Source organism: Pygocentrus nattereri, chromosome 17 (genome assembly GCF_015220715.1).
Source record: "Pygocentrus nattereri isolate fPygNat1 chromosome 17, fPygNat1.pri, whole genome shotgun sequence".
Lineage (NCBI taxonomy): Eukaryota > Metazoa > Chordata > Actinopteri > Characiformes > Serrasalmidae > Pygocentrus > Pygocentrus nattereri.
The window spans coordinates 1,481,173-1,505,937 of record NC_051227.1 but is presented as its reverse complement, the minus strand read 5'-3'; the positions used below and the strand labels follow the sequence as shown (position 1 = coordinate 1,505,937).

Here is a 24,765-nt window from a genome sequence, read left to right as displayed (position 1 = left end):
TACAATCCATGCAACCATAACTTTGCCTTAAACTAATTAACAAGCAATCAAACTCAATATTAGGATGGGGACTAATATTTATTTAAGTCTCAGCCACTGGGAGACTCGAGTCACTGTTTGTATTATCAACAGGAGTCAGTCATAGTATAAATACATGTTAAAGCTGTACAACTCATTTGTCTTTTGCTACCATCACTACTGAAACTAATCCAAGTAATAAAATGAGAGACATTAGAAAATAAGAAATAAAGAAAAATTGCAATGATTTTCTGTCCAAGATTACAACTTTGTCCGAAACGACCCTGTTTATGATAATTCTGCATTGAAAATTTAACATCAGGAGAAACCACTGAATTTGTTCAGATAACCGGCCCTTAATATTTCAAATGGCCTCAAATGTTTAAATTATGAGGGGGAAGGTCTCTCTCTCTTTTTTTTTAACTACAAGTGAAGCATTACAACACACAACAATCCAACTCCAATGTCCTACATGTGGCAGTGTGAAGAAAAAAAATCAAAATGTTAAAAAGTTGATTTTCTTTTCACAACACAGATTTCTCACTGAAGAGCTTTTCATCTCGATTGTTTGAAAGGAAATTTTACCAAAAAAAAAAAGAAAAAAGTAGAAATTCTTTGTAGGTTAGATTTTCTACTTTAGACAGAGATCATCAAGTTCTGAACGTGAACTTTGCCACTGAACAGTACTGCCACTCCTTGCTGAGAGATGGATGCAGCAAAAGAGGAAAAAAAATATTTCGGCTGTTTGTAAACAAATTTAAAATATCTTCACAATATGCCTAAAACGTTTCCTGGCACGCCAATCGTCTCAGTTCCACAAGAAATAAAGTACTGTCATAATGTTCAGCACCTCAGGTCAAGCCACGAGGTCACAACAAGCAGCCTGATATAGTTACATCTGCTGAAGAAGTTTTTACACATGCTAGATCAGGGTACCCAGTAACCAGTTCTGCAATCCAGCTACATCAACTAACGCTACAAATAATGACAAGGGAAAACATTTCACATTAGCTTTTACATTGCTGGAATGAAGAGTGAATTCATATGGAATTTATAAGTGAAAGGGCAGTGCCCATTTTAGACCTATTCAGAGGCTAGTGCTTAGTTTTCACAGGGATAGTTAGAAATACTTCTCACACACACCCACACAGCACACACAAGTGCAAAGAAAGGCAGAGGACAATGAAAGAAAGTCAAAACAGAGTGACCGATTCAAACACAGGAACAAAGGTCTACGGGGAATTAGAGCAAAAGACAAAGGCAAGATGCGAGATGTTTAACTGGCAGCTCTTATTAAACAGCTCTAGGCATGTATGGTCATTTTAAAGTGTTCCAAAAGCATTTTCGGCCCCATAATGCCTTCAAAACAAACCAAGGTCTCAGCTGTACAACCTCTCAAAGAAACGCTCACTCAGTGGTATAGGAATAGAGCTTTGCATAGCAATGAATCATTATCATCTTAATTCATAGAACCTTTTGAATAACCAAAATCAAGGTGCATATAAAATGGATTTTAGGGATGCACTGATGTTTCTTGATTTGCTATACAGGGACATTTTATTGCATTCAATACCAATATGAATAACTGATCATTTTATTCTTTTTTGTATATAGTTCACACTATAATCAATATATGAAGTGCAGTAAGCATTACTTAGCAGTGATGTTCCTGACAAGAGGGAGAACTGAACTATTTACTGCTTAATATATCTGTGCAAGTTTAAGCAAAGGGAATTCACCACTAGTAACTATGTGCACTAAATTATCGGTTGTAATTTTCAATTATTTTAATATTGATTTCATGAAGACAATATAATAATAATAATAATAATCCATCAATTTATCGTGGACCCCTCTCTGACATCAATCAGGAAGACCATGTTTGTCTATTACTGAAACATCTTATAGAAAGCAGGGTCTTATATGTCAACACAAATTATCATATGGACTGATTTAAGCACAGTTTCGTTATGCTCAATTGTGCTTTCCCTGAGTTGAAGACACGTGTAAGGCGAGAGTTGGAGCGAGTCTCGACAGACAAAATTATTTAGAAAGACCAAAAAAAAGTTAGTTATTATGCATGTTACAACAGGTGTCCGTGTCAAAAACAAGACAGACACAAAACACAAAAACTGTGCTTAGTAAGGTCTTCAGTTCATGTTTGACTACTCAGAGGGAAAGGCTGTTCCCAAATGAAGACATTATGAGCTCTGGTTCATCAAATATCATAGTTACACGTCATAGTTACAAACAGCCGACCTTACAAGTTGATCTTTGACAGCCTCTAAAAACACACACATGTCCAAGAGTAGAACCGTAGAGACAAAGTGGAAGTTGGTAGGGGTGTGAGCGAGGTGTGCTGTTCAGTCAATCAGCGTGAAAAGCCTGTTGCTATACTACAGCCAACCAGTTGCATCATGTCCCAGATCTGTGGGGAGAACCAAACAAGCGGTAAGAATTCTTTTGTGTGTGCGCATATGCATATATATATATGTGTGTGTGTGTAAGTATATGTGTGTGTGTGTGCAATGGACAGTGTAGAAAAGAGGTGAAGAAGAGGGTGCAGGCAGGATGGAGTGGGTGGAGACGGGTGTCAGGGCTGATGTGTGACAGAAGGACAGCAGCAAGAGTGAAAGGGAAGGTCTACAAGACAGCAGTGCGTCCTGCTATGATGTTTGGTTTGGAGACTGTGGCTCTGTCTAAAAGACAGGAGGCTGAGCTGGAGGTGGCGGAGATGAAGATGCTGAGATTTTCGTTGGGAGTGACCAGGATGGACAAGATTAGAAATGAGCAGATCAGAGGGACGGTGAAGGTGGAGCAGTTTGGAGATAAAGCCAGAGAGGCCAGGTTGAGATGGTTTGGACATGTGTTGAGGAGGAATAGTGGATATATTGGGCAAAGAATGTTGGAGATGGAGCTGCTGGGTAGAAGGAGAAGAGGTAGACCTCAGAGAAGGTTTATGGATGTAGTGAAGGTGGACATGGAGATGGTTGGTGTGAAAGTAGAGGAGGCAGTGGATAGGGCGAGATGGAGGCAGATGATCCGCTGTGGCGACCCATAAAGGGAGCAGCCGAAAGAAGAAGCAGAAGCAGAAGAAGAAGCAGAAGAAGAAGCAGAAGAAGAAGCAGAAGAAGAAAAAGAAAAAGAAGTAGAAAAAGAAGAAGAAGAAGAAGCAAAAGAAGTAGAAAAAGAAGTAGAAAAAGAAGAAGAAGAAAAAGAAGAAGAAAAAGAAGAAGAAAAAGCAGAAGAAAAAAGTAGAAAAAGAAGAAGAAGAAGAAGAAAAAGAAGAAGAAAAAGCAGAAGAAAAAAGTAGAAAAAGAAGAAGAAGAAGAAAAAGAAGAAGAAAAAGCAGAAGAAAAAAGTAGAAAAAGAAGAAGAAGAAAAAGAAGAAGCAGAAGAAAAAGAAGAAGAAGAAAAAGAAGTAGAAAAAGAAGAAAAAGAAGTAGAAAAAGAAGAAGCAGAAGAAAAAGAAGAAGAAGAAAAAGAAGTAAAAAAAGAAGAAAAAGAAGTAGAAAAAGAAGAAGAAAAAGAAGTAGAAAAAGAAGAAGAAAAAGAAGAAGAAGAAAAAGAAAAAGAAGAAGTAGAAAAAGAAAAAGAAGAAGAAGTAGAAAAAGAAAAAGAAGAAGAAGTAGAAAAAGAAAAAGCAGTAGAAAAAGAAGAAGAAGCAGAAGAAGAAGAAGAAGAAGAAAAAGAAGTAGAAAAAGAAGAAGCAGAAAAAGAAAAAGAAGAAGCAGAAGAAGAAGAAGAAGAAGAAGAAGAAGAAGAAGAAGAAGAAGAAGAAGTGTGTGTGTGTGTGTGTGTGTGTATGACCTTAACGACACGGTCACTTCCACAGGTCACCATGAGGCCTCTGGCTGGGTCCATGTCCATGTGAGATATGTTGTGCTTCCCCTCATGGAATGTCGCCAAGGGTGTCCGACTAACAACAACAAAGAAAGCTTTTGTTAAAGCCTCAGGGAACTCACATTGTTGTTTCTTTTCTATGCAGGTTAATCTTGCACTCGATACACGTGTACAAAGTATGTCCCGTGAATAACTGTCCAATGCCTGTTAAATAATAACAGTCCTAATATTAATAGTAATAACAGTAATAATATTGAGTCACATACACATAAGCAGTATCCTCTCCAATCACAAGGTTGATGTATTTCACAACAGCTCCATGTTCCATTTAAAGACATATTCCACTCTGCCTTTGTTTTATACCACTTACACTGTTCAAAAACCAAATAAATAAATAAACACAATACACAGCCAATGCAACCATTATACACACTGCGATAAAACAGCATGTAAATGTGTTATTTTAGGAGTATAAATCACACTACACACATTCTACCGTTTAAATACAACTGAATAAAACTAAGATGTTGTTTATTTTATTTTGTTCTTTACGGTCATCATTTTTACACTATGAAGTTCAGTCAGTAGGGGGAGCAGTGCACTCGCTGCAGGATGTTAAACTCCTCCTATGGCACAGCTGCTGGCTCACCAGCTGCTGTTCTGTTGGCTCCCTGTCAAAGCAGCTTCACAAATTAGGGCATGTTTTGTGTAAAAGTTAACACAAACGAGGTGGGCTGGTGGGCTGGGGCTTGATTTTACACACTGATGCTGGTTCATGATTTGCTCGTAATTCTCCATTTGTTTCCATGTTTTACAAAAACGTACAACAACGGCTAGGCAGATGGTACATTACAGCATTCAGACTACACCAAATTAACTCAAATATTCCAGACACTTGTATTAAATCCAAACAAGAGTAAAGGCACTGTATATGGGAATGCTCTGTAATACAGGTTCTCTGGAAAAGGCTAATCCACAAAGTGTCATTATTGACAAGGATGTTCCTCTTAGTCCTAAACTGCATTTTTCAAATATTCCCAGATGAACTTAAAATCCATAAAAAAAAGAATCCTCCTTGATTGATTGATCCAGGTTACTGTGTCTCCTTGAAGCTAAACGTGTAATAGCTCGATCCTGGAAAAAGGAAGAAGCCCCTGGTCTATCACAATGGATAAAAGGAATGACCTCATGTTTTGCGTTGGAAAAAAATAACATTTTATTAAGGGTAAAATGAGTGAATTCAGAGATATATGGGAGCTGTTCCTGAATTTTCTTGAAAAGGGGGAGTTTGCTGACTGATGACAGACAATTCAATGATGTGTACTTTGATATACTGTAAATACAGCAAGCCTGCTTAGCGAAGAAGCCTAAAGAGGAGCACTGCAAAAGAACTGGACACGACTGCAACGTAACGGATCAACAAAGTGAACTGTGAACATTACGTACGCCTTTTTTTTGTATTTGTTTTTGTTTTGCCTTGAAGTGTGCTTTTAAGTTGTAAACTGTCTTTGACAATTTCTCTAATTTCTTCCCTCATCTTGAAAATCAAAGATATTAATAAAAAAAAAGGAACGGAAGTTTTAAAAAGCTTCTGTGAGACTGAATAAGCGAATAAGCATGTTTCTTGCTTCTTAGTCGTGCCTCCTACTGAGCTTAGTTTTGCATATCGCAAAGGAAACTTACATTTTCAATGACATTTAAGTCATTGAAGAGTCATTAAGTCATTAAGAGGTGTTTTCACAGTAGGGCTGCAACAACTAATCAACATTATTGATGCTGCTAAATACTGCCAATTAAAAAAAATGGGAACAAATGAAATTTAGTTGGCTTAAGGATTTCCATAATAAGACTGAAAGAGGAAAATATATACAATGCAGCCTGCAGTCAAAATATATATATGAGCCTTGGTATAAACCAAGAACGGATGAACCAAACTGGATGAAGAAAAAAAAAAAAAAAAACATGAAAACGCTTCAGAAATTTTAAAATTTTCCTGTGTGATATGTAAACCCAAGCTCAGCGTGAAGTGCACCCATCAGGTGTGAGTATGTGAGAGAACACAGACTGCAGAAACTCTGCTCAGGCACAGTGTGAATCTAAAATCCTACTAAAAACGCAGTCAGCGGTGAAAAAGCTTTGGCGAAGCATCACTAGCTGAAGGAATAAGCTGCATTTTAGAACTGTTCGCCAAAACTCGGCTAAAAAACTGCTCAGCTTACCTACACGGCTGCCTAAAGTCTAACTGTAATAACTGTAAAAACTGATGCTTTTGATTTTTTCTCTGGTTTTTAGCCTAGGTGAGAAAAGTTAAAAGTATAAATCAAACTTTTAGAGGGCATTTACATCAAAACATGTCTGAACATTAACAATTCGTCATGTAAATGACGAGCCTTAAAATACTTGCACTTTGAACTGAGAATGCCAACTCATCCTTGTGGACAGCTTAATGTTGTGGAAAGGGACTGAACTAGGAAAAGTAAACAAAAAAAGTACTTACTCTTCGTCTTTGATTGTGTTATAGCAGTCATCGCACATTCGCACCTGGAACTCAAATCCCATGACTGGGTATGTTGAGCGTTTAGAACTACACTTCCCACAGACTGCTTTTCCACACTTCCTGCAGTGGTGCTATAACACAGGAAAAGACACAATCAACAGGTTCTAGAGCAATGAAACATGCAATGTATATTCAGAGTTGTTGATTTGGCAGAATATGCAGCTTCTAAGCCAAGTGGTAAGGCTAAACTACTGACTCACAGAAGATTACAATTCCAGTGAGAATCTACTGTTTTAGTTCAAGCGTGGCCTTGGCCATGTTGACACTGTAGTGACTATAACTGAAATCTATAAATCTATAAATCTATAAATAATGGTGAATATTAAAAAGTTCAGTAAAACTACTGAATATGGCACTTTTCTGAACCGACACAGAACACTTCAGAAGACTAACCAATAGCATGTTGCCCTTTAAGATAAGGCTACTGGAAATAGGATTTTGGCTCTGTACTGCTTTCTTTATGTGACAAAACCTGTTCCTTCTGAGCAACCAGCTCAGCAACCTACCTGTCGAAGCCCCAGAGTTTTTGTGTCCCACATTTGCTTAATGTTCCAAAAAAATGGCTGTTCACATTTTTGACAGGAATCACTGTCCAACCAATGAGGAGCCTGCAACAAAGAGAGGTGTGAAAAAAGTGTTTATCAAATTCAAAACAAAACACGGCGGAGAACTGATTTCATTTACAATTTCACCAAACAAACAAAGAAAAGGCACAGCAGAGGTGAAATGTGTAATGGTTTCCAGAGATGCTTAAGCTATTCACAGAGGACAAAACATCTGTGTGTAAATAGGCACCACAAATTCAGGAGCCAGTATATGTAAATAGATGCACTGGAAATACATTAAATAGCAAACGGGTTTCTGAGCACTTGTTTCCCCTCAGTGGCTGAAACCACTGTTATGACTGAAGAACAAGAGGAACTTAAACTTCAGAGGAATACCATTTTTATTCTATGTCTGTGTTGACTGCAGATTGCTACAACCGCCCCAAACGCTTCATGTTTGTGAAACTGTTATACAGGAAAACATAACTGTGCCTGTGTTTGTACCTCTTCCCGCTGTGTGTCCATGTTCCACACTGTGACGGTTCCATCGGCAGAACAGGAGATCAGCTGTCTGGTGAGCTGCAAATACCGCAGAGCCTGCACTTTCTCACTGAGAAAGAATGAGAGCTCATGTCAATGAAAATAGTGCTGAGATTAAAAGGTACATTATTTAAAAGGTCCTTCCTGGATTGGGGCCTCGTCATGGCAGAAGGGCTTGTGTGGTCTAGGGATCTTCAGAGCCAAGTCGTTGGGAGCAATATGCTCTTGGTAGGGTCTCCCAAGACGAACAGGTCTGGAGTGAAGACCCACATTAACTTGATCCAAAAACTCCATGAACAACGGACACAAACAATCATGTACCCTGCCCGGGAGAGGGTCACCGGGACCTACCCTTGGAGGCAGGCCTGGGGGTAGAGTCCCTCGGTGAGCGCCTGGTGGCCGGGCTCAGCCCGAAGAGGCAACATGGGGAGACCATGTGGGACAGGCGGCAGCAGTAATGCGGTCACTGTACCGGACTGCAGTGGTGAAGAGGGAGCTGAGCCATAAGGCGAAGCTCTCTGTTCACCGGTCGGTCTACATCCCGACCCACACCTGTGGTCATGAACTGTGGATAATGACCGAAAATGGCGGAAATGAGCTTTCTTCACAGAGTGGTGGGCTACAGTCTATCTGATAGGGTGATTCTCACTGTAGCATCGTTTTGACGAATCACTTTAAAACAATGGTCTATGACCGGTCAGCTTTAATGCTTATCAAAGTGGGCTGTTCCTATCTATGTTTAAACATACCAGGCTCTCTGAAAATAACAGTAGCCCAGTAACACTGCCAAGCCATTGATTTAGTTCCATTTCCAACTTTTCAATTTGGTCACAGGCAATGCAAAATCAATTTGCAAACTTTGAGCAGTAGTTAAATGCACACGTGCACTGTTTGGGCATTGCTCATGTCTCTCCCAACTATCAAAAAGCAGGCCAATGTATGTGTACTCACTGATGCCCCTGCAGTAGTAGTGTGCGGCCTTTTCTCCCGCCAATGTCCCACATAATCACACTGTGGTCAGATGCTCCCGAGAACAGCCATCTCTGCACAGGGTCCCACCACAGAGCCCCTATACTACCTACGGAATGGAAGAGGAGGGCAGAAAGATCTCTATGGGGAAAATTAAAAGTCAGCACAGTAACTGTGTGCATAATGTTGTGCATAAAAGTGTGGGGTCAAGAAGGTCAAGACCGAAAAACTAAGGTGTGAAGGGTGGCAAATCTACAAGACAAAGGACCCCTGCTACAGAGACTGAAAACGTGTTTATGCAAGATCTTTTAGATGTTTTCAGAAAGCATTTTAACAGGTTTCTGGAAAAAAAAAAACATTTTATAGACTAAGCTACAAAATTGAGCATTTCAAAAGGCAGTGGGGAAATGTCCACAGGGTACACTTCACCCAGGGTGAGCAAGCATTACCTTCATGTCCCTTCAGAGTAGTGATAGTAGAGTATGTCTGTCCCTCCAATTTAAGCAGGGTGATCTGGCCCGAGTAGTCACCTACAAATGCATGCTGGGTATCGTTGTCATACCTGAACAAGTACTTAAGGAAGTTACTGGAGAGAGGAACTTGTAAATCACACATTCATGAGCTTATAGAAACAGAAACTGTTAGAAATGACACAAAAAATGTGTAATTCAACGTACACTAGTAGAATGTAGACAGAATGCATATTCTCTCAAACATTTCTCCTTCTGCAGAAATGTCAAGTTTTCTCTTAGTTTTTTGTACGAATTAATTCCAACGAGTCTAACATTTTCAGAATTTTATAGCGGATATACAAAAACAGTCATAATTGCACAAATAGTTAAATACTTCAATGCTTGTACTTTTACGCAAGTGAATTGACACCAAGGTTACGGTAATCTTTCCATCCCTGGTTCCTGTTCTGTAATGATGTAATCTTAAGCTATGTTTACTGTGATTTAGTGCTCAAGGCTTTTTTTTGTTGTTCACATTAGATAAATAAAAGTTTACAAACGAGTAAATGAAATCTTATTTACAAATAGCTGTTTGCTTGATTACTACCACTAGAGAGAGACGTGATTATTTGTTTACACTGGCCATGTGATGTTGTAAGAGGTCAGTATGGAATAATAAAAGTTGCATTAATGTAAAAGTTGCATGAATTCCAAAATGACTGTTCAGACAGAGGCTGTTGCCACCAATCAAGTTTCACATGTTTTGTGTGAAGGATTCTTATAGAATTAATTCATTACAATTTTTTAGATTATTTCAGAAGAGTTCATTGGCGCATGGAAGCTATATTGTTTGCACAAGTCAAAAGTTGTTTTAATAATTATTTAAGTTCAGGCTTTTCTGGATTTTTTGACACCAGTTGCATGAGGACTGTGAAAACTGTAGGACTAGACTACATTTTGGTCTGGCCAGATCATTTTAAGACAGAAGAAGAAGAGGAGGAAGAAGAAGAAAATTTTAAAATCACTTTCAATCAAAATACAGTGGGGCCAACTCCTATTTTCCTCACACACTTGCCTTGCCTTGTAAACACAAATCATTTAGCCACTCTCCCCCCAGAGTCTCAGATCATTACTTAATATCATATGAAATCCACTTCAGTTGTAACATAAGTTTACTCCTACGCTATCGAGTTAAGTTTACTACAACATCCTCTAGATAGTAGATTTATTGAAAACCTCCCACATCCATCAACTTCTATCACCTGTCCATCTGAACATACCAAATTGAATATTGTGAACAAATTTGTTCTAATTTAATAATGTAGCTCCACTATAAACTAAAGAATAAGGCAGAAAAAGATGCCCCATGGTGCAATGATTAAACTTTAATGATTTAGCTTTAAACAGACTGTCGGCCAACATAAACATAAAAGGCATAAATGGTGCCTGACAAAGTAGAAAAACTCCAATCTGCCTGAAAGGATAAGCGTATAGAAAACAAAAGGGCACATCACAGCACACTCACCCTCTCGCTTCCCTGAATGAAAGTAATAAAAATAACCCTAGATGTTTTTTTTAGTACAATTTCTAAATTAACAAAAAACTGAAAGTTCTTAAGCTAACTGAAGTTCTAAATGAACTGAACAGAGCCAAACGTGAACTGTTATACCTCTAACTACCACATATTAGATATCATGCACAAAATTTCCAAAAGTATTCAGTCACCCATCCAAATCATTGAACTGAGGTGTTCCAGTCACTTCCGTGGCCACAGGTGTATAAAGCCGAGCCCCTCGGCCTGCAGACTGCTTCTACAGACATTAGTGAAAGAATGGGTCGCTCTCAGGAGCTCAGTGAATTCCAGCGTGGTACCGTGATCGGACGCCACATGTGTCCAGTCAGTCCAGTCTTGAAATTTCCTCACTTCTAAATATTCCACAGTCAATTTTCAGTGGTATTATAATAAAGTGGAAGCGATTAGTAATGACAATGCAAAGCATCAAATGCAGTGGTGTAAAGCGCCGCCACTGGACTGGAGACGTGTTCTCTGGAGTGAAGAAACACGCAATCCAATGGACGAGTCTGGGTGTGGCGGTTGCCAGGAGACGGTACTGCATTGTGCCAAGTGTAAAGTTTGGTGGAGGAGGGATAAAGGCATGAGGTTGTTTTTCAGGAGTTGGGCTCGGCCCCTTAATGCTTCAGCAGACCAAGAGATTTTGAACAATTTCATGCTCCCAACTTTGTGGGAAAAGTTCCTGTTCCAACATGACTGCGTACCAGTGCACAAAGCAAGGTCCATAAAGACACGGACGAGCGAGTTTGGTGTGGAAGAACTTGACTGGCCTGGCCTGCACAGAGTCCTGACCTCAACCCCACAGAACAACTTTGGGATGAATTAGAGCGGAGACTGCGAGCCAGACCTTCTCGTCCAACATCAGTGACCTCACAAATGCGCTTCTGGAAGAACGGTCAAAAAAGTCCCATAAATACACTCCTAACCCTTGTGGAAAGCCTTCCCAGAAGAGCTGAAGCTGTTATAGCTGCAAAGGGTGGCCCAACATGATATTAAACCCTTTGGATTAAGAATGGGATCTCACTCAATTTCATATGCATGAAAGCAGACAAGCGAATACTTTTGGAAATATAGTGTATTAGAAGGAAAAACTAATTTGAGATTTTATCTGCAGTGTGAATGTAGTCTAATAGCCCAATGCATAAAAATTGAACTTTCCCTCCCATTGCATTTCAATTCTACAGAAAAGTTAGTATTCCGAGTCTGATAACTGAAGGATACTGCAGACAAGAGGCCCACGAGCTGAAGTAGTGACGTCCCAGCATGGAGCCACTCTGAGTGCACATCCAGCTTAGACTCTTGTCATGCCCCGTACTCACCACCCACTGACTCAGCAAGGAGAATACCATGTCGGACACTCGACCCTGATGAGCTGAAACACAGAGGTAAACAGGTACACAGATCATTTGAGTGAGTTCTGGGCAAGTAAGAGACTGAAAAGATTTGGTGTTTTGAAGGATGCCAGTGCAGGTTTCACAAGCTTCACTGTTCTCCCTCTGCTGTAAAGGCCTAGGCCACAGGTGATTCTGTTTTACAGCACGAGAAAACAGCTTCTCCTTTAAGGGCGCTAGTAGCAGTTGGCTGCATACTGGGAGCCAAGGCGCCAGACATTAAAGGACACCTGAAGCTGTTAGCTAACTCTAGATTTTCTAGAACAGTTATTCATGTATGTACTAATGACGCTCTTCTGGGGCAGTCAGAAAAAATTAAAATAAAATTACCAAGTGTGTAAATTAGCCCAGACAATGTCCAATGTTGTAACATTTTCTGATCCTGTTCCAGTTTGCCATGCTAATAAAATTTACAGCAAGTTTTGGTCACTAAACTGCTGGCAGTCCAAGCGGTGCTCAGAAAACAAAACAAGACATGTAGTCTCTTCAGTAGCAGTGTGTTACTGACACACCAGGGCCAAAGCTTGTTCTCATACACACACACACACACACACACACACACACACACACACACATACATATATATATATATATATATATATATATATATATATATATATATATATATATATTGTCTAGAATAGGCCTTAATCAATTTTCACTGTGATGGGGTCCTAGCAGTAGTTAATGGTTTTCAGTGGAGACAGTAACAGGTTTGCATTTCTTGTTACCATTAAAGCCCACTAACAGCAGTCATCAGTTACCACTGATTAATCTAAATACTTCTACCCAATGACATGCTGATTTCTTTATTTTTCTCTTATATTAATTGTAAATTCCTATTCCCAACTTGGACTTTACCCCTCCAGAGAGTCGGTGCTCCCCCATGAGCAGAGAGCTCACTTTTTTCTTGCCAACACCCGATCGAGACACACACGACTGTGTGATGGCGAGATACACACAGACACATCAGCCGTTTTCATATATAAACGTTTGTGCTGAGAGCGTGTCTAAAATAAAATCCGCCAAAGTGTTCACTAACAAAAACGGTGGTTTAACAGGAAGGTGAAAACCCTGCTCAGAACATGAAACTACATTCAAATCTGGTGACCTGCAGGCCTAAAGGATGCGCACAGACGTCTGAGGAGAGGCATTTGGAGCCCCCAGTCTGGCTCACCAAAACGAGCCAACAGCCAGATACAGAAGAATATTATCCTCACTGTCCAGGTGTCAAAGCAGTACAAATCCAAATTTTTGCCTTACAGTTCACGTGATTTATAGAAAAGTCTATCCACTTCATGGTAAACTTGGCCATATAAGATCTTCATTTTACTATTTTCTTTTTATTGAATGGCAGGACTTTCCACTATGTTGAGCGCATTACAAAACAGCCCACTCATTTTCAGTGTGTCTCCTCCTCCTTTTATGAAATTATTATTCTTGTTATTATTTTTTACTGAACATGCGCTTGCCATCATCTTTCAGTAGTATGGAAACAGCATCTAACAGAAGTCAGGGCGCCAGCGATAGCAGCAAAACCCCTTTTCACCTTCTCCACCTGATGAGCTGTTCAGAGTAAACGATCTTTGCAATGAAGGCTTGTGTTGCTACAAGGCTTGACATTAAGGCTTGACCCTGAGTGAAAGTCTGAGAGGAATTTATTTGTTCGATCGCAGAAGTAAAATTATTTTAAAAAACAAAAAACAACGTGCTGTGAGAGCTGGAACGTTTTCAGAACAGACATTTCAGCATATACCTTAGATGTGTAGGTTCCAGCAGAGCTGCCTGCTATTTGTGCACATAGCAGTCAATACATTTATTTCTTCATCAGTTGTGAGGGCTTCTCTTCAGTGGAAGCAGCTAAGCTAAGCTCCAAAACCAATAAATTCAAGGGCTAACACATACATGGATAAGTTTATCTTAGTGGGATAAGGGCCGTTAAGCATTATAACTGTGGATAGATGTTACCACTGAACAGCTTTTACATTTTCACTCATTACCTGGGTAGGTTTTCACATGGTTCATCTTGTTGAAATCTTCAGAAATGATGAATTCCTGCATAACATAGAAAATGAAAGTCAGAATTGAACAATACAAACGGTACTGTGCAAAAGTCAAAGATGGCCCACGTTTTATGCAATTTCCAGTCAAAACAGCCAGTATGCACAAGGTATTTATTTTTCAGCTTCAGGAAAAAAAACAACACTAAATTACACAGAAGCCCTAACAAACTAAATCCAGTAAGACAGTGTTTTTACACTAAGCGATAATAGCATTAAATCACAGGCTGGCTATTTGCACTTTGCCTAGTAAATCATGTGACTACAGCACACCATATTTTACACAGCATTGGAAGAAGCTTCAAGAAAGACGCAGCGAGTGGGATTATTTAGAGTAATATTAACTAGACAACAAGAGAATGTAGGAAAGTACATGTAGAATAACATCACTGCTCTCAGTGATATTGAACTATACTCTATATAACTCTACTGCACATAGTAACTGATGGGGTACAGTCAGTAATAGCAAACTTAGAAAGGCGCTTCTGATAAAATGGCCATTGATTACAGTTAGAAGGAAGGAGTCCATAATAAACTGATCATTCAATGTACAACTGTGTTTCCCAAAGAATTCAGTCACCAATCCAAATGTTTGAATTCAGGTGATGGCAATCACTTCCATGGCCACAGGTGTATAAAACCAAGCACCTAGGCCTTCAGACTGCTTCTACAAATATTTATGAAAGGATTTCCTCGCTACTAAATATTCCAATCAACTGTCAACAGTGTTATAACAAAGTGGAAGCATTTGGGAACGACAACAACGCTGCTACAGACCTCCAAACTTCATGTGGCCTTCAGATTAGCTCAAAAACAGCGTAGAGAGCTTCATGGAATGGGTTTCCAATGCCAAGCAGCTGCATCCAAGCCTTACATCACCAAGCGCAGTGCAAAGCGTCAGATGCAGTGATGTAAAGCGCCGCCACTGGACTCTAGAGCACTGGAGACGTGTTCTCTGGAGTGATGAATCACGCTTCTTCGTCTGGGAATCTGATGTTTGGCGGTTGCCAGGAGAACGGTACTTGTCTAACCTCAACCCACCAGAACACCTTTGGGATGAATCAGAGTGGAGAATGCAAGCCAGGGCTTCTCGTCCAACATCAGTGTCTGACCTCACAAATGCCCTTCTGGAAGAACGGTCAAAAACTCCCATAAACACATTCCTAAACCTTGTGGAAAGCCTTCCCAGTAGAGTTGAAGCTGTTATAGCTGCATAGGGTGGGCAGACATCATATTAAACCCCATGGATTAAAAACGGGATCTCACTCAATTTCATATGCTTGTTAAAGGCAGACAAGCAAAGACTTTTGGAAATATGGTATAGTTCAGGTCCTGTCTGAAAACTACGTTCAATAATTATTGTTTTGGCAATACAATCTAGCAGTTTGGGCTTTTAAATTACAGAGTTTAAATTATACAGAGTCCCGAGCCCTGTTGATGTCATCCCTTCTTAATAAGAATAATGCATGGTCACTTACTAAGGTGAAGGAACAGGATCCCAACACCTTACTAAGTGGAGGCCACAACCATGCATTTCTATGTCATGGCCAGGCTTAAGGATCCCATTCCCAAGCCTTAGAAAGTTAGCCGTTCAAGAGTTATGTTTACTAAAAAGGTGTCATACCGTTTAGAGAAAACTTTGTTTGATTTGCAGTTTCTCTTCTTTTTCTCCCCCCATTTTCTCCCTTGATAAAATTACTGAGCTATCTAATCTCAATAAATGTACTGAATGTCACTGATCTAATTAATTCTACAATATTCAGATGAACTACTGCATTCATGGGATTTACTAATCTTTTGACATCAGAAAACAGCAACTTTTGTATTCATCCAAAGTGTTTATAAAAGAAACACTGTTAAAACATGTGATTATGGTGGGCTTTATTGGGAGAAGAGTAAAGCAAGTTTTGAGAGAAAGAAAATATATACCCTTTTTTTCCCTCTTGAAGTGAAAGTTAAAACTTTGGGGTAAAAAGTGCACCCAGACACAAGCAAAGGGCTCCTTTCAGCATACTGAGGAAAACAGTCAACTCCTAAATGACTCACACCCCTTAAGAAAATGGACCAAAGTGATCATCTAAAATCAGCACCACATATTAAACTGATCCTCAAAAATGTTTGAAGAAACTGCTTACCGTTTAGCTAATGGAAACCATTCCTAGAAGAGCACTGCTTTATTTTAAGAACAGTAGATAGACAGAAAGATAGATAAATAGTTGTGTAAGAATAGATAGATCAACGGAGAGAGACACAGGCAGACCAATAGGTAGACAGATACTGAGAGGGACAAAGGGAAAGGGACAATTAAAACAGGCAAACGTGAAACTGAAGAACCTGTTAAAGCCAGTTTAAACCCGATTATGAGGTCAATGTCTCACTCTAAGTCTATGTGAAAAAGTTCTTTCATGCACTATAAAACAATAGATTCCCAAAGTATTCACTCATCTGCCCTCACATTCATATAAACTTGAGATCCCACTCTTAATCCATAATGTTTGATATGATGTCGGCTCACCCTCTGCAGCTATAACAGCTTTCCACAAGGGTTAGGAGTGTGTTTATGGGAATTTTTGAACATTCTTCCAGATGAGAAGGTCTGGCTCGCAGTCTCCACTCTAATTCATCCCAAAGGGGTTCTGTTGGGTTGAGGTCAAGACCTTGCTTTGTGCATTGATGCGCAGTCATGTTGGAACAGGAAGGGGCCATCCTCAAACTGTTCCCACAAATGGGCCTTCTGCTCCAAGTAGAAGGGCTTCTTCTTGCTCCAGTAGCAAAGGAATATGCACCTTAAGATTTTCTATCTGTGTGCTATAAAACAGAACTAGCTACTTTATATCCTGTAACTGTGTGTAGGTTTAGGTATCACCATCCTGGACATGCTAAACTAAAGCTACGTTTACACAGCAGGTAAAAGTGGGCCGAAACTGATTTTCTCACCAAATCAGATTTTTTTTTGTCTGTTCACACGATCTTTTAAATGTGATCTGTATGCAACATTAGTCTGACCAGATCAGCTCCTAAACCGACCTGCATGCACAAAAGAACAATTCGTCATGTGGCACATCTGGAGGTAAAAAGTCACGATGGCCAGTGAACGCCTGTCGCTCCCGAAGCTTTCAGTTGGTTGATAGCTGGGCTCAATACCCAGAATGTGTTCGAGTTCACCGTAAATAGGGCGCGTTATTTGGTTACGGACACTCCTTTGGTTCGTGTCCTTAGATTCTTTAAGCGCTTCAGCCTTGATCTCCTCCGGCCGAGTTCGGCCGTTTCGTTCGAAACCTCTTCGAACACAGAGCAGCTGTGATGAGTCTTCTATTTTTTGGTACAGAAACATCAGCCTAAATATTTCTGAGCCTCAGCAGTGCGAAATTATGCCGAATGTCGACTTGGACTGATGTAAAAGTCGCTTGAATCCCGATCCGCCTGTTCAGACTGAGTCGCATCGCCGCATACTGGGTAAGTATCCAGTACCACATACAAAAGCGTCTCAAATCGGAATTGAAAATGTCAGATTCAGTGCGTTTTTTGCTGTTCACACTGACACATCTGTGTCACATATGAGGAAAAAAATACGTAACCTTAGGCTATATTTACACAGCAGGTAAAAGTGGCCCAAATTTTCTCGCCAAATCCGATTTTTTTGTTTGGCTGTTCACGCCATCATTTAAATGTGATCTGTATGCCACATCAGTCTGAACAGATCAGCTCCTAAACCGTCCCGCATGTGCAAAAGAACATTACTTCACGAGGCTCGTCCAGAGGTAAACAATCCTCGCCAGCGTTACAGGAGCGATTATGAAGTTCCAGTGGTTGACAGCTGGGCTCACTGCCCACAGTGTGCTCAGGTTTCATTTCTTTCACTTCAGTACGAACTTCAGTACGAACAAGCAAACGACTGAAGCTGGCAGTGAATGAGGATGTGCTCACACAGGAAAGTGACCCTGTAGTGGGCAGACACAAGTCGGCGGCCACTTTAAATATTTTGCCTTGGCAAATTCCCATAAGACCTACACTGTGTGATTTTACCCTGTTTATAAGGACACAAACACAACACAGTACACGGCGCGCAGCATGTTGTTTGGTTCATACAGCTTTAATAATAATAATAATAATAATAATAATAATAATTGAAGCTTTACTTCAAACGGTCTGTAGATAGATCTGTCTGTAATGGTTGCATTTCATGTAGCATGTCATTTAGACCAAGCGTTTTCATACAATGCGAGTAACCAAAGAACAATAATTCTGAAATCACAGTTTATGCTTGCCTTTAAAGAACATTTAACTAATGTCAGCCGGCCAAATAAAACATTACAAACACATACGTATACATACATATTTAAGGACCCCTTCACACTAGTACTTGGTAGAAGCACCAACAGCTTTCAGTCTTAAGCCTGTTGCGGTAAATTTGAGGTCAACAGATTATTGGCCAAAATTCAAAATGTTGTGTGGCACAAACTTAACATTTCCCATTCCTCCACAAACACTATCCCAACAGTGAAGTACAGGGGTGTCAGTATCCTTTAAAATCCAGGGAGATACTGCAAGATAACCTGCGTATGTCTACACATATTCACTATGTGCTCTACCACATGTCTGATCATAGTGATCCACTGATGAAGAGGGGCTAAAAATTATGCTCAGTTTACAGTTGAGTTCTCTTGAAACTAAACTTTGAGTATGTATATTTTGAATATTTTCCTGCTACTGCACAAAGATGTCCAACATGACCAGCAAAGCTCAACTTCCTGAGGCTTCTGTTTTATAGTGGAGTTCTCGGTTTTCCTGGAAGAAAAATTTTAGGGGACTGAATTTTGTAATGCAGAAATTAAGGACCTGTTACCTTTTCAAGCTGAGGATGTCACATTAGTTTAAGGGTGGCAAGTTTAGAAATGATAAAGAACTGTAAATGTGTAAAAGGCACACTTTAATGCAGTGGTTCCCAAATTTTCCACAGTCCTGTACACCCCTCAGTCTATAAACCACCTTGTGCATACTCCCTCTGGTTCCTTATATGTACACATTCATGTGTAAGATGTGTAGCCTCATAAAATCAGTCCTCCTTAAAATATCAAAGATGTTTATGATGTGATGACACTTCACACCAGATATACTGAACAACACTGAACAAGGTTATTTACAGATGCACATCAGTCTATGTGAGGGCGCATTATGCATGTGTGACAGTATCTGGCTGCGGAACGACTACTGAAACACAACGTTCACAATCAGGTGCAACAGATCCCATTCAGAGCGGCAACATCATCCATTTATTTAGTCAAAAACAACCATAAATAATCACAACGGCCTCTACAACCTTCACTGTGTGCAGGTTGTGCAGTTTTTAGACACTCCCTTAAGGAGTAACACATTGGTGTTTTGCTATTCAGAACTTTTGTTCAGCAAAATTTACTAAAGGATACTTTTAAAATATGTTTGGTTGTGGCTCCCTGTATTCGTATGAGTGAGAAAAAGTAGGTCTGGTCATTTCTGCACATTTATTTAATGAGAAATCTAACAGAGAAAAGTCGAATATCTAAATGATCAATATAAAAGATGAATGTGTGCATTTAGTTTTAAGAGCTTAACTAGCTCTATCACACAACTAAAATGCTAAGCTCTAATCACAGCAGATACAACCGTAAACTGAACTGCGTCTGTGAAAGTGGAACTATGTCACAAACACAACGGACAAGGATCATTCAGGCCTTAACCACATTCGGGTACACACACAGAGCAGTGAGGATAACCTAATGAATGAACTGTACTTTATATGAATGTTAGTTCATCCACAATGCAGGACATGCAAAAAGGAACAGGAGTGAAACAACTTTTCCAACATTGCCTTTTACACAAACAGCCTAATAACAAATAAAGAGCATGCATTTGTCGCGTGCTGGATTTTAGAAATGTCCCACTCACACATCACTCATGCTGACATTGGCTTTAAAGTAAACTCAGCATTCAGGGATCTGCTCAGTGTCAGTGAGGATCTCTCGCTCAGCAGGCGAGTGGAGTGCAGAGTCCAGAGTCTTTATCAGGGAAGCATGTGTGTGACCGCACAGCCGGGTAACAGAATGAAATGAAGATTAAATGAAGTATAAGAATGTATTTTAAGCATCCCCAGTGTCATTTGGTGTAACCCTAGGGGTATCACAGTTAGGTGTAACCCAGTCACCCTAGGTATGTACCACAGTTTGGAAACCACTGCCTCAATGTAGTGAAAACAGGAAAACTTACCACAATGGCGCCATTGTCCTGTCCTATGAAGATCCGCCTGCTTTCATGGTGATACGACATACAGGAACATGGAGCTGTACACAGACACACACATACTCTTTATTGTAATATACAGTACAGTGTCGTGTATTCAACAAAAGCCACGTCATACTAGAGGACAGGGGTTTGACATCAAAATCCAGGAGTAAGTCTATCAGAACCATCTATCATGACCCAGCCTATTTCCCTCAGCTCTCCAATCACTGCTCATCAACTTTTGCTAGTTGCTCTTCAGCAGCACGTGTACGTATATACTTTGGTCAAGTCACGTGCCGGGACGGCAGCAGAGACAGCAGCAGGACTAAAAATGCTTTCATTTTATTTGAAATTTTATTTAAAACCAGGGCTAGTAAAACTGAAAGCAAGCCAGGCAGCTACATTAATGGCCATATGTGTATATAATGAACATAACTCTGGGTGCGCACTGGAACGTTCGACCTGAAGGCTTCGTCATCTGGATATCTTAGGAATTCTGGAGAAAGTAAGTTGGGTCACATACTACATATTACTACTTCTGGGTACAAAGTATGCAAGCAGAATAAAGCAGGCTATTTCGAAAATAACCTTATCCTACAGCTGAACCTTTAGTGAGTAAAAGGCATAACACACTGAGGGAGAAAAAAAACGAAGGTACCCAGAAAAGCTTATGACCAGAGCTTATTGTTATTATATAAGTGCAGGGAAATGTGTGTGTGTGTTGTACTCACATGACACAGTATGGTAAATGCTGGGCCAGTACTGGCCACTGTCTCTCTTAAGCCACACTCGAATAGTCCTGAAACATGCAAACCAAAAAAAAGTTTGTTTAAAAAAAATAAAAACAATCACTCAATGTTTGTTTCTGCATTGCTCTATTTACACATAACATCGATGTGTGACGCAGTAGTGTTTGAGGAGTGTGAGCATGATTTTAATGTTTAGCCTGAATAAACTGATTCAGTTAAAGAATAGCTCTCTTTAAAGTGCTTTTATAAACAAACTCTATACTGACAGATGTTCAAAGATTCAATATAAGAAAACCAATGTGGCAAAGTACCATCTCTCACAATACTGCAAGAGACAACTCTGCAGAATTCCAGCTTAGCATTTTATAATGATGACTTAATACTTCGTAGTAATGACTTAGCAGCTCATAATTATGGCAGCTAACAACAATTATTACTATCAGTAACTAAGGGGAGCCCTCAAAGACAGATCCTCAGATCAGTATTATATAATATTAATATTAATGACTCTTCCACCTCCACTGTCACATGCAAAGTGCCATACTTTACTGCTCACCTGACTATATTGGTACTGCAGTGGGAAAAAGTACGGAATTCTTTTAAGGCCCTAAAATCGGATTTTTACATTCATAAACCAAATGAATCCTAAATGTTCGGAAAACTAAATGCATGCCGTTTTCCAGAGGATCTAATACTGATTTTATCACTTAACTCTGTCCCTCTACAACTCTCCGTCCTTCTGTCTCTCCGTCCTTCTACAACTCTCCGTCCTTCTGTCTCTCTGTCCCTCTACAACTCTCCGTTCCTGTCTCTCTGTTCCTCTACAACTCTCCGTCCTTCTGTCTCTCTGTCCCTCTACAACTCTCCGTCCTTCTGTCTCTCTGTTCCTCTACAACTCTCCGTCCCTGTCTCTCTGTCCCTCTACAACTCTCCGTCCCTGTCTCTGTCCCTTTACAACTCTCCGTCCCTGTCTCTCTGTCCCTCTACAACTCTCCGTCCTTCTGTCTCTCTGTTCCTCTACAACTCTCCGTCCTTCTGTCTCTCTGTTCCTCTACAACTCTCCGTCCCTGTCTCTCTGTCCCTCTACAACTCTCCGTCCCTGTCTCTCTGTCCCTCTACAACTCTCCGTCCCTGTCTCTCTGTCCCTCTACAACTCTCCGTCCCTGTCTCTCTGTCCCTCTACAACTCTCCGTCCCTGTCTCTCTGTCCCTCTACAACTCTCCGTCCTTCTATCTCTCTGTCCCTCTATAACTCTCCGACCTTCTGTCTCTCTGTCCCTCTACAACTCTCCGTCCCTGTCTCTCTGTCCCTCTACAACTCTCCGTCCCTGTCTCTCTGTCCCTCTACAACTCTCCGTCCCTGTCTCTCTGTCCCTCTACAACTCTCCGACCTTCTGTCTCTCTGTTCCTCTACAACTCTCCGTCCCTGTCTCTCTGTCCCTCTACAACTCTCCGTCCCTGTCTCTGTCCCTTTACAACTCTCCGTCCCTGTCTCTCTGTCCCTCTACAACTCTCCGTCCTTCTGTCTCTCTGTTCCTCTACAACTCTCCGTTCCTGTCTCTCTGTCCCTCTACAACTCTCCGTCCCTGTCTCTCTGTCCCTCTACAACTCTCCGTCCCTGTCTCTCTGTCCCTCTACAACTCTCCGTCCCTGTCTCTCTGTCCCTCTACAACTCTCCGTCCCTGTCTCTCTGTCCCTCTACAACTCTCCGTCCTTCTGTCTCTCTGTCCCTCTACAACTCTCCGTTCCTGTCTCTCCGTCACTCTACAACTCTCCGTCCTTCTGTCTCTCCGTTCCTCTACAACTCTCCGTCCTTCTGTCTCTCTGTCCCTCTACAACTCTCCGTCCTTCTGTCTCTCTGTCCCTCTACAACTCTTCGTCCTTCTGTCTCTCTGTCCCTCTACAACTCTCCGTCCTTCTGTCTCTCTGTCCCTCTACAACTCTCCGTCCTTCTGTCTCTCTGTCCCTCTACAACTCTCCGTTCCTGTCTCCATCTATTATTAATAAACAGTAATAGTATAGAGATGGACTCACAACATAACAGCAACACTCATCACATGGCCGAAGGACCCGTCTTTCTCTGTTGCTTTTAAATCTCAGCTATTATAAATGCCAATACTAGCTCATATCGGCCGATAATATCAGCACACCAATTTATCGGTTGAGCTTTATGAGCCATAAATATGCATATTATATATATTATGCACATGACAGTAAAATGGTTATATCTATTTTGCCCAGTAGCAGAAGTGTTTACACACCCATTAGCTATAACCACAAACCAAAGTCTGTTATATTTTCATTCCGTGATAAACTGGGTCAATCAAGCCACACAGGGACGACTGCTGGGACTGTTTACAACGCTGGTTCAATTGAGACACCATGAGCCAAATTAAACAGGTAATAAAACAAAGTCACACCTATATTGGGTCTAATGGAAACTATTAAAGCCACTTTAAAATTTAAATAAGAGATATGACTCAAAAAGTGTAACGTGGCAATGTGTTTCTGGTCCCAAGGAGCAGAAGCTTCTCGCGTCGAAAGAAAAAACCAACTCGAAAAAATGAGCCAGCATGTTTTACCTGTCCAGCTCGGACAATCACACCTGCCCCCTTTTCAGGCAACCTAACATGCAGAAGCACTTCATCATCGAGACACAGGACTAAACTAGGCTGGAAGACCTTCCGTCAGCTACCTAGAACCTTCGGTTTCGGTGCGGTACTACAGGATAACCACTGATCAAACACATCTGAACGCCTTAACTCAGGATTGACAGCTAGGAAGAGGCAGATAAACGTTAACAGACTGAAGGAGATCAGACTGCGGGTCGGTAATCAGCGAAACCCGCTAAACCGCTGATGAACGTCTAGTTATCTTAGCACAACGAAGCTAGCGGTCTGTAGCCTGGATAACTCGGCTAATCCACAGACTCTAAGAGGCATTACCGGTCTTCGCTGACCGTGATCACGCCATCCTCCTTCGGGATCAGCACTGCAGCGCTCACTGCATCCTGGTGGCCTTCGATTTTGTTCAAGAGGATGGGTCTGGAGGAATGGGGCCTCGAATGAATCTCCGCCGCCATCGCTGTTTTCTTTTTCCGACCTTTCCCTCTCTTCCCGAGTAGCCAAGACGCGTCAGCTGATCGCCGAGGGAAAGTTCATAACACTACCGTAAAACCAGAAGAAAACCACCCCAAGAATCTTACACCGCTTTCATCTAGTACTTTGTTCCACCCCTACGGAAATCTGATATATGATCATATATCAACTAAGGTCAGGCGTACATCTTAGTATATCAATATATATGCATCATATGTGGACTATATGTTTGGACGCATCTGCTACATACATTCCCTGTACAGTTATAATTGTTACTATATCATCTTTTTAGTTTTCAATATTCATTATTCAGTTATTTAATTGCATAATTTAAGTGCATTTTCACCTCATTCGGAAGTAAGACGCAAAGATGATGCATAAAGATGAAGACACAAAGATGATGCATAAAAAATTGTTACAGAATGATAATAAAGATTTTTTTAATATGAAAAAAATTCTGTAACATGATGTAATATGTGAGCAATGCAAGGCATCCACATGCGAGCGTTTGTTGTACATATTTATTTGTATATGTGGACATGTAGCTAAAATATATTTCTCATGTTAATTTGAAAGTCACATATGTCTGAATGTGACAAATACAGGTTGGATATAAGGGAATATCCCAATGCTAATATAGGTCATATAGGTATTTTGACATTCATCAGATTTCTGTATGGGCAGTCATGTGCGACAAAGTGAACATGTTACTT

General features: G+C 40.5%; 1 protein-coding gene across 1 annotated transcript; it reads right to left on the bottom strand.

Annotated features, from left to right (window-relative positions):
* Positions 1–59: 59 nt before the first annotated feature.
* wdfy1 (WD repeat and FYVE domain containing 1) lies at positions 60–24,130 on the bottom strand. The gene is made up of 12 exons (XM_017708881.2): positions 23,900–24,130; positions 20,938–21,005; positions 20,192–20,265; positions 13,889–13,943; positions 11,719–11,869; positions 8,922–9,034; positions 8,455–8,581; positions 7,468–7,573; positions 6,925–7,026; positions 6,359–6,489; positions 3,829–3,937; positions 60–2,446 (listed from the first exon to the last, which is right to left on the bottom strand). The coding sequence occupies exons 1-12, from the start codon at positions 24,034–24,036 to the stop codon at positions 2,390–2,392; spliced, it is 1,230 nt and encodes a 409-aa protein (XP_017564370.1). The 5' UTR covers positions 24,037–24,130; the 3' UTR covers positions 60–2,389.
* Between the last annotated feature and the right edge of the window lie 635 nt (positions 24,131–24,765).

Coding starts and splice junctions, on each gene's coding strand:
- wdfy1 (XM_017708881.2), bottom strand. CDS start 24,036: ATGGCGGCGGAGATTCATTCGAGGCCCCATTCCTCCAGACCCATCCTC. Junction 13,944..20,191: donor AGGACAATGGCGCCATTGTG/GTAAGTTTTCCT, acceptor TATGTTATGCAG/GAATTCATCATTTCTGAAGA. Junction 2,447..3,828: donor GAAGTGACCGTGTCGTTAAG/GTCATACACACA, acceptor TTCTCCCCACAG/ATCTGGGACATGATGCAACT.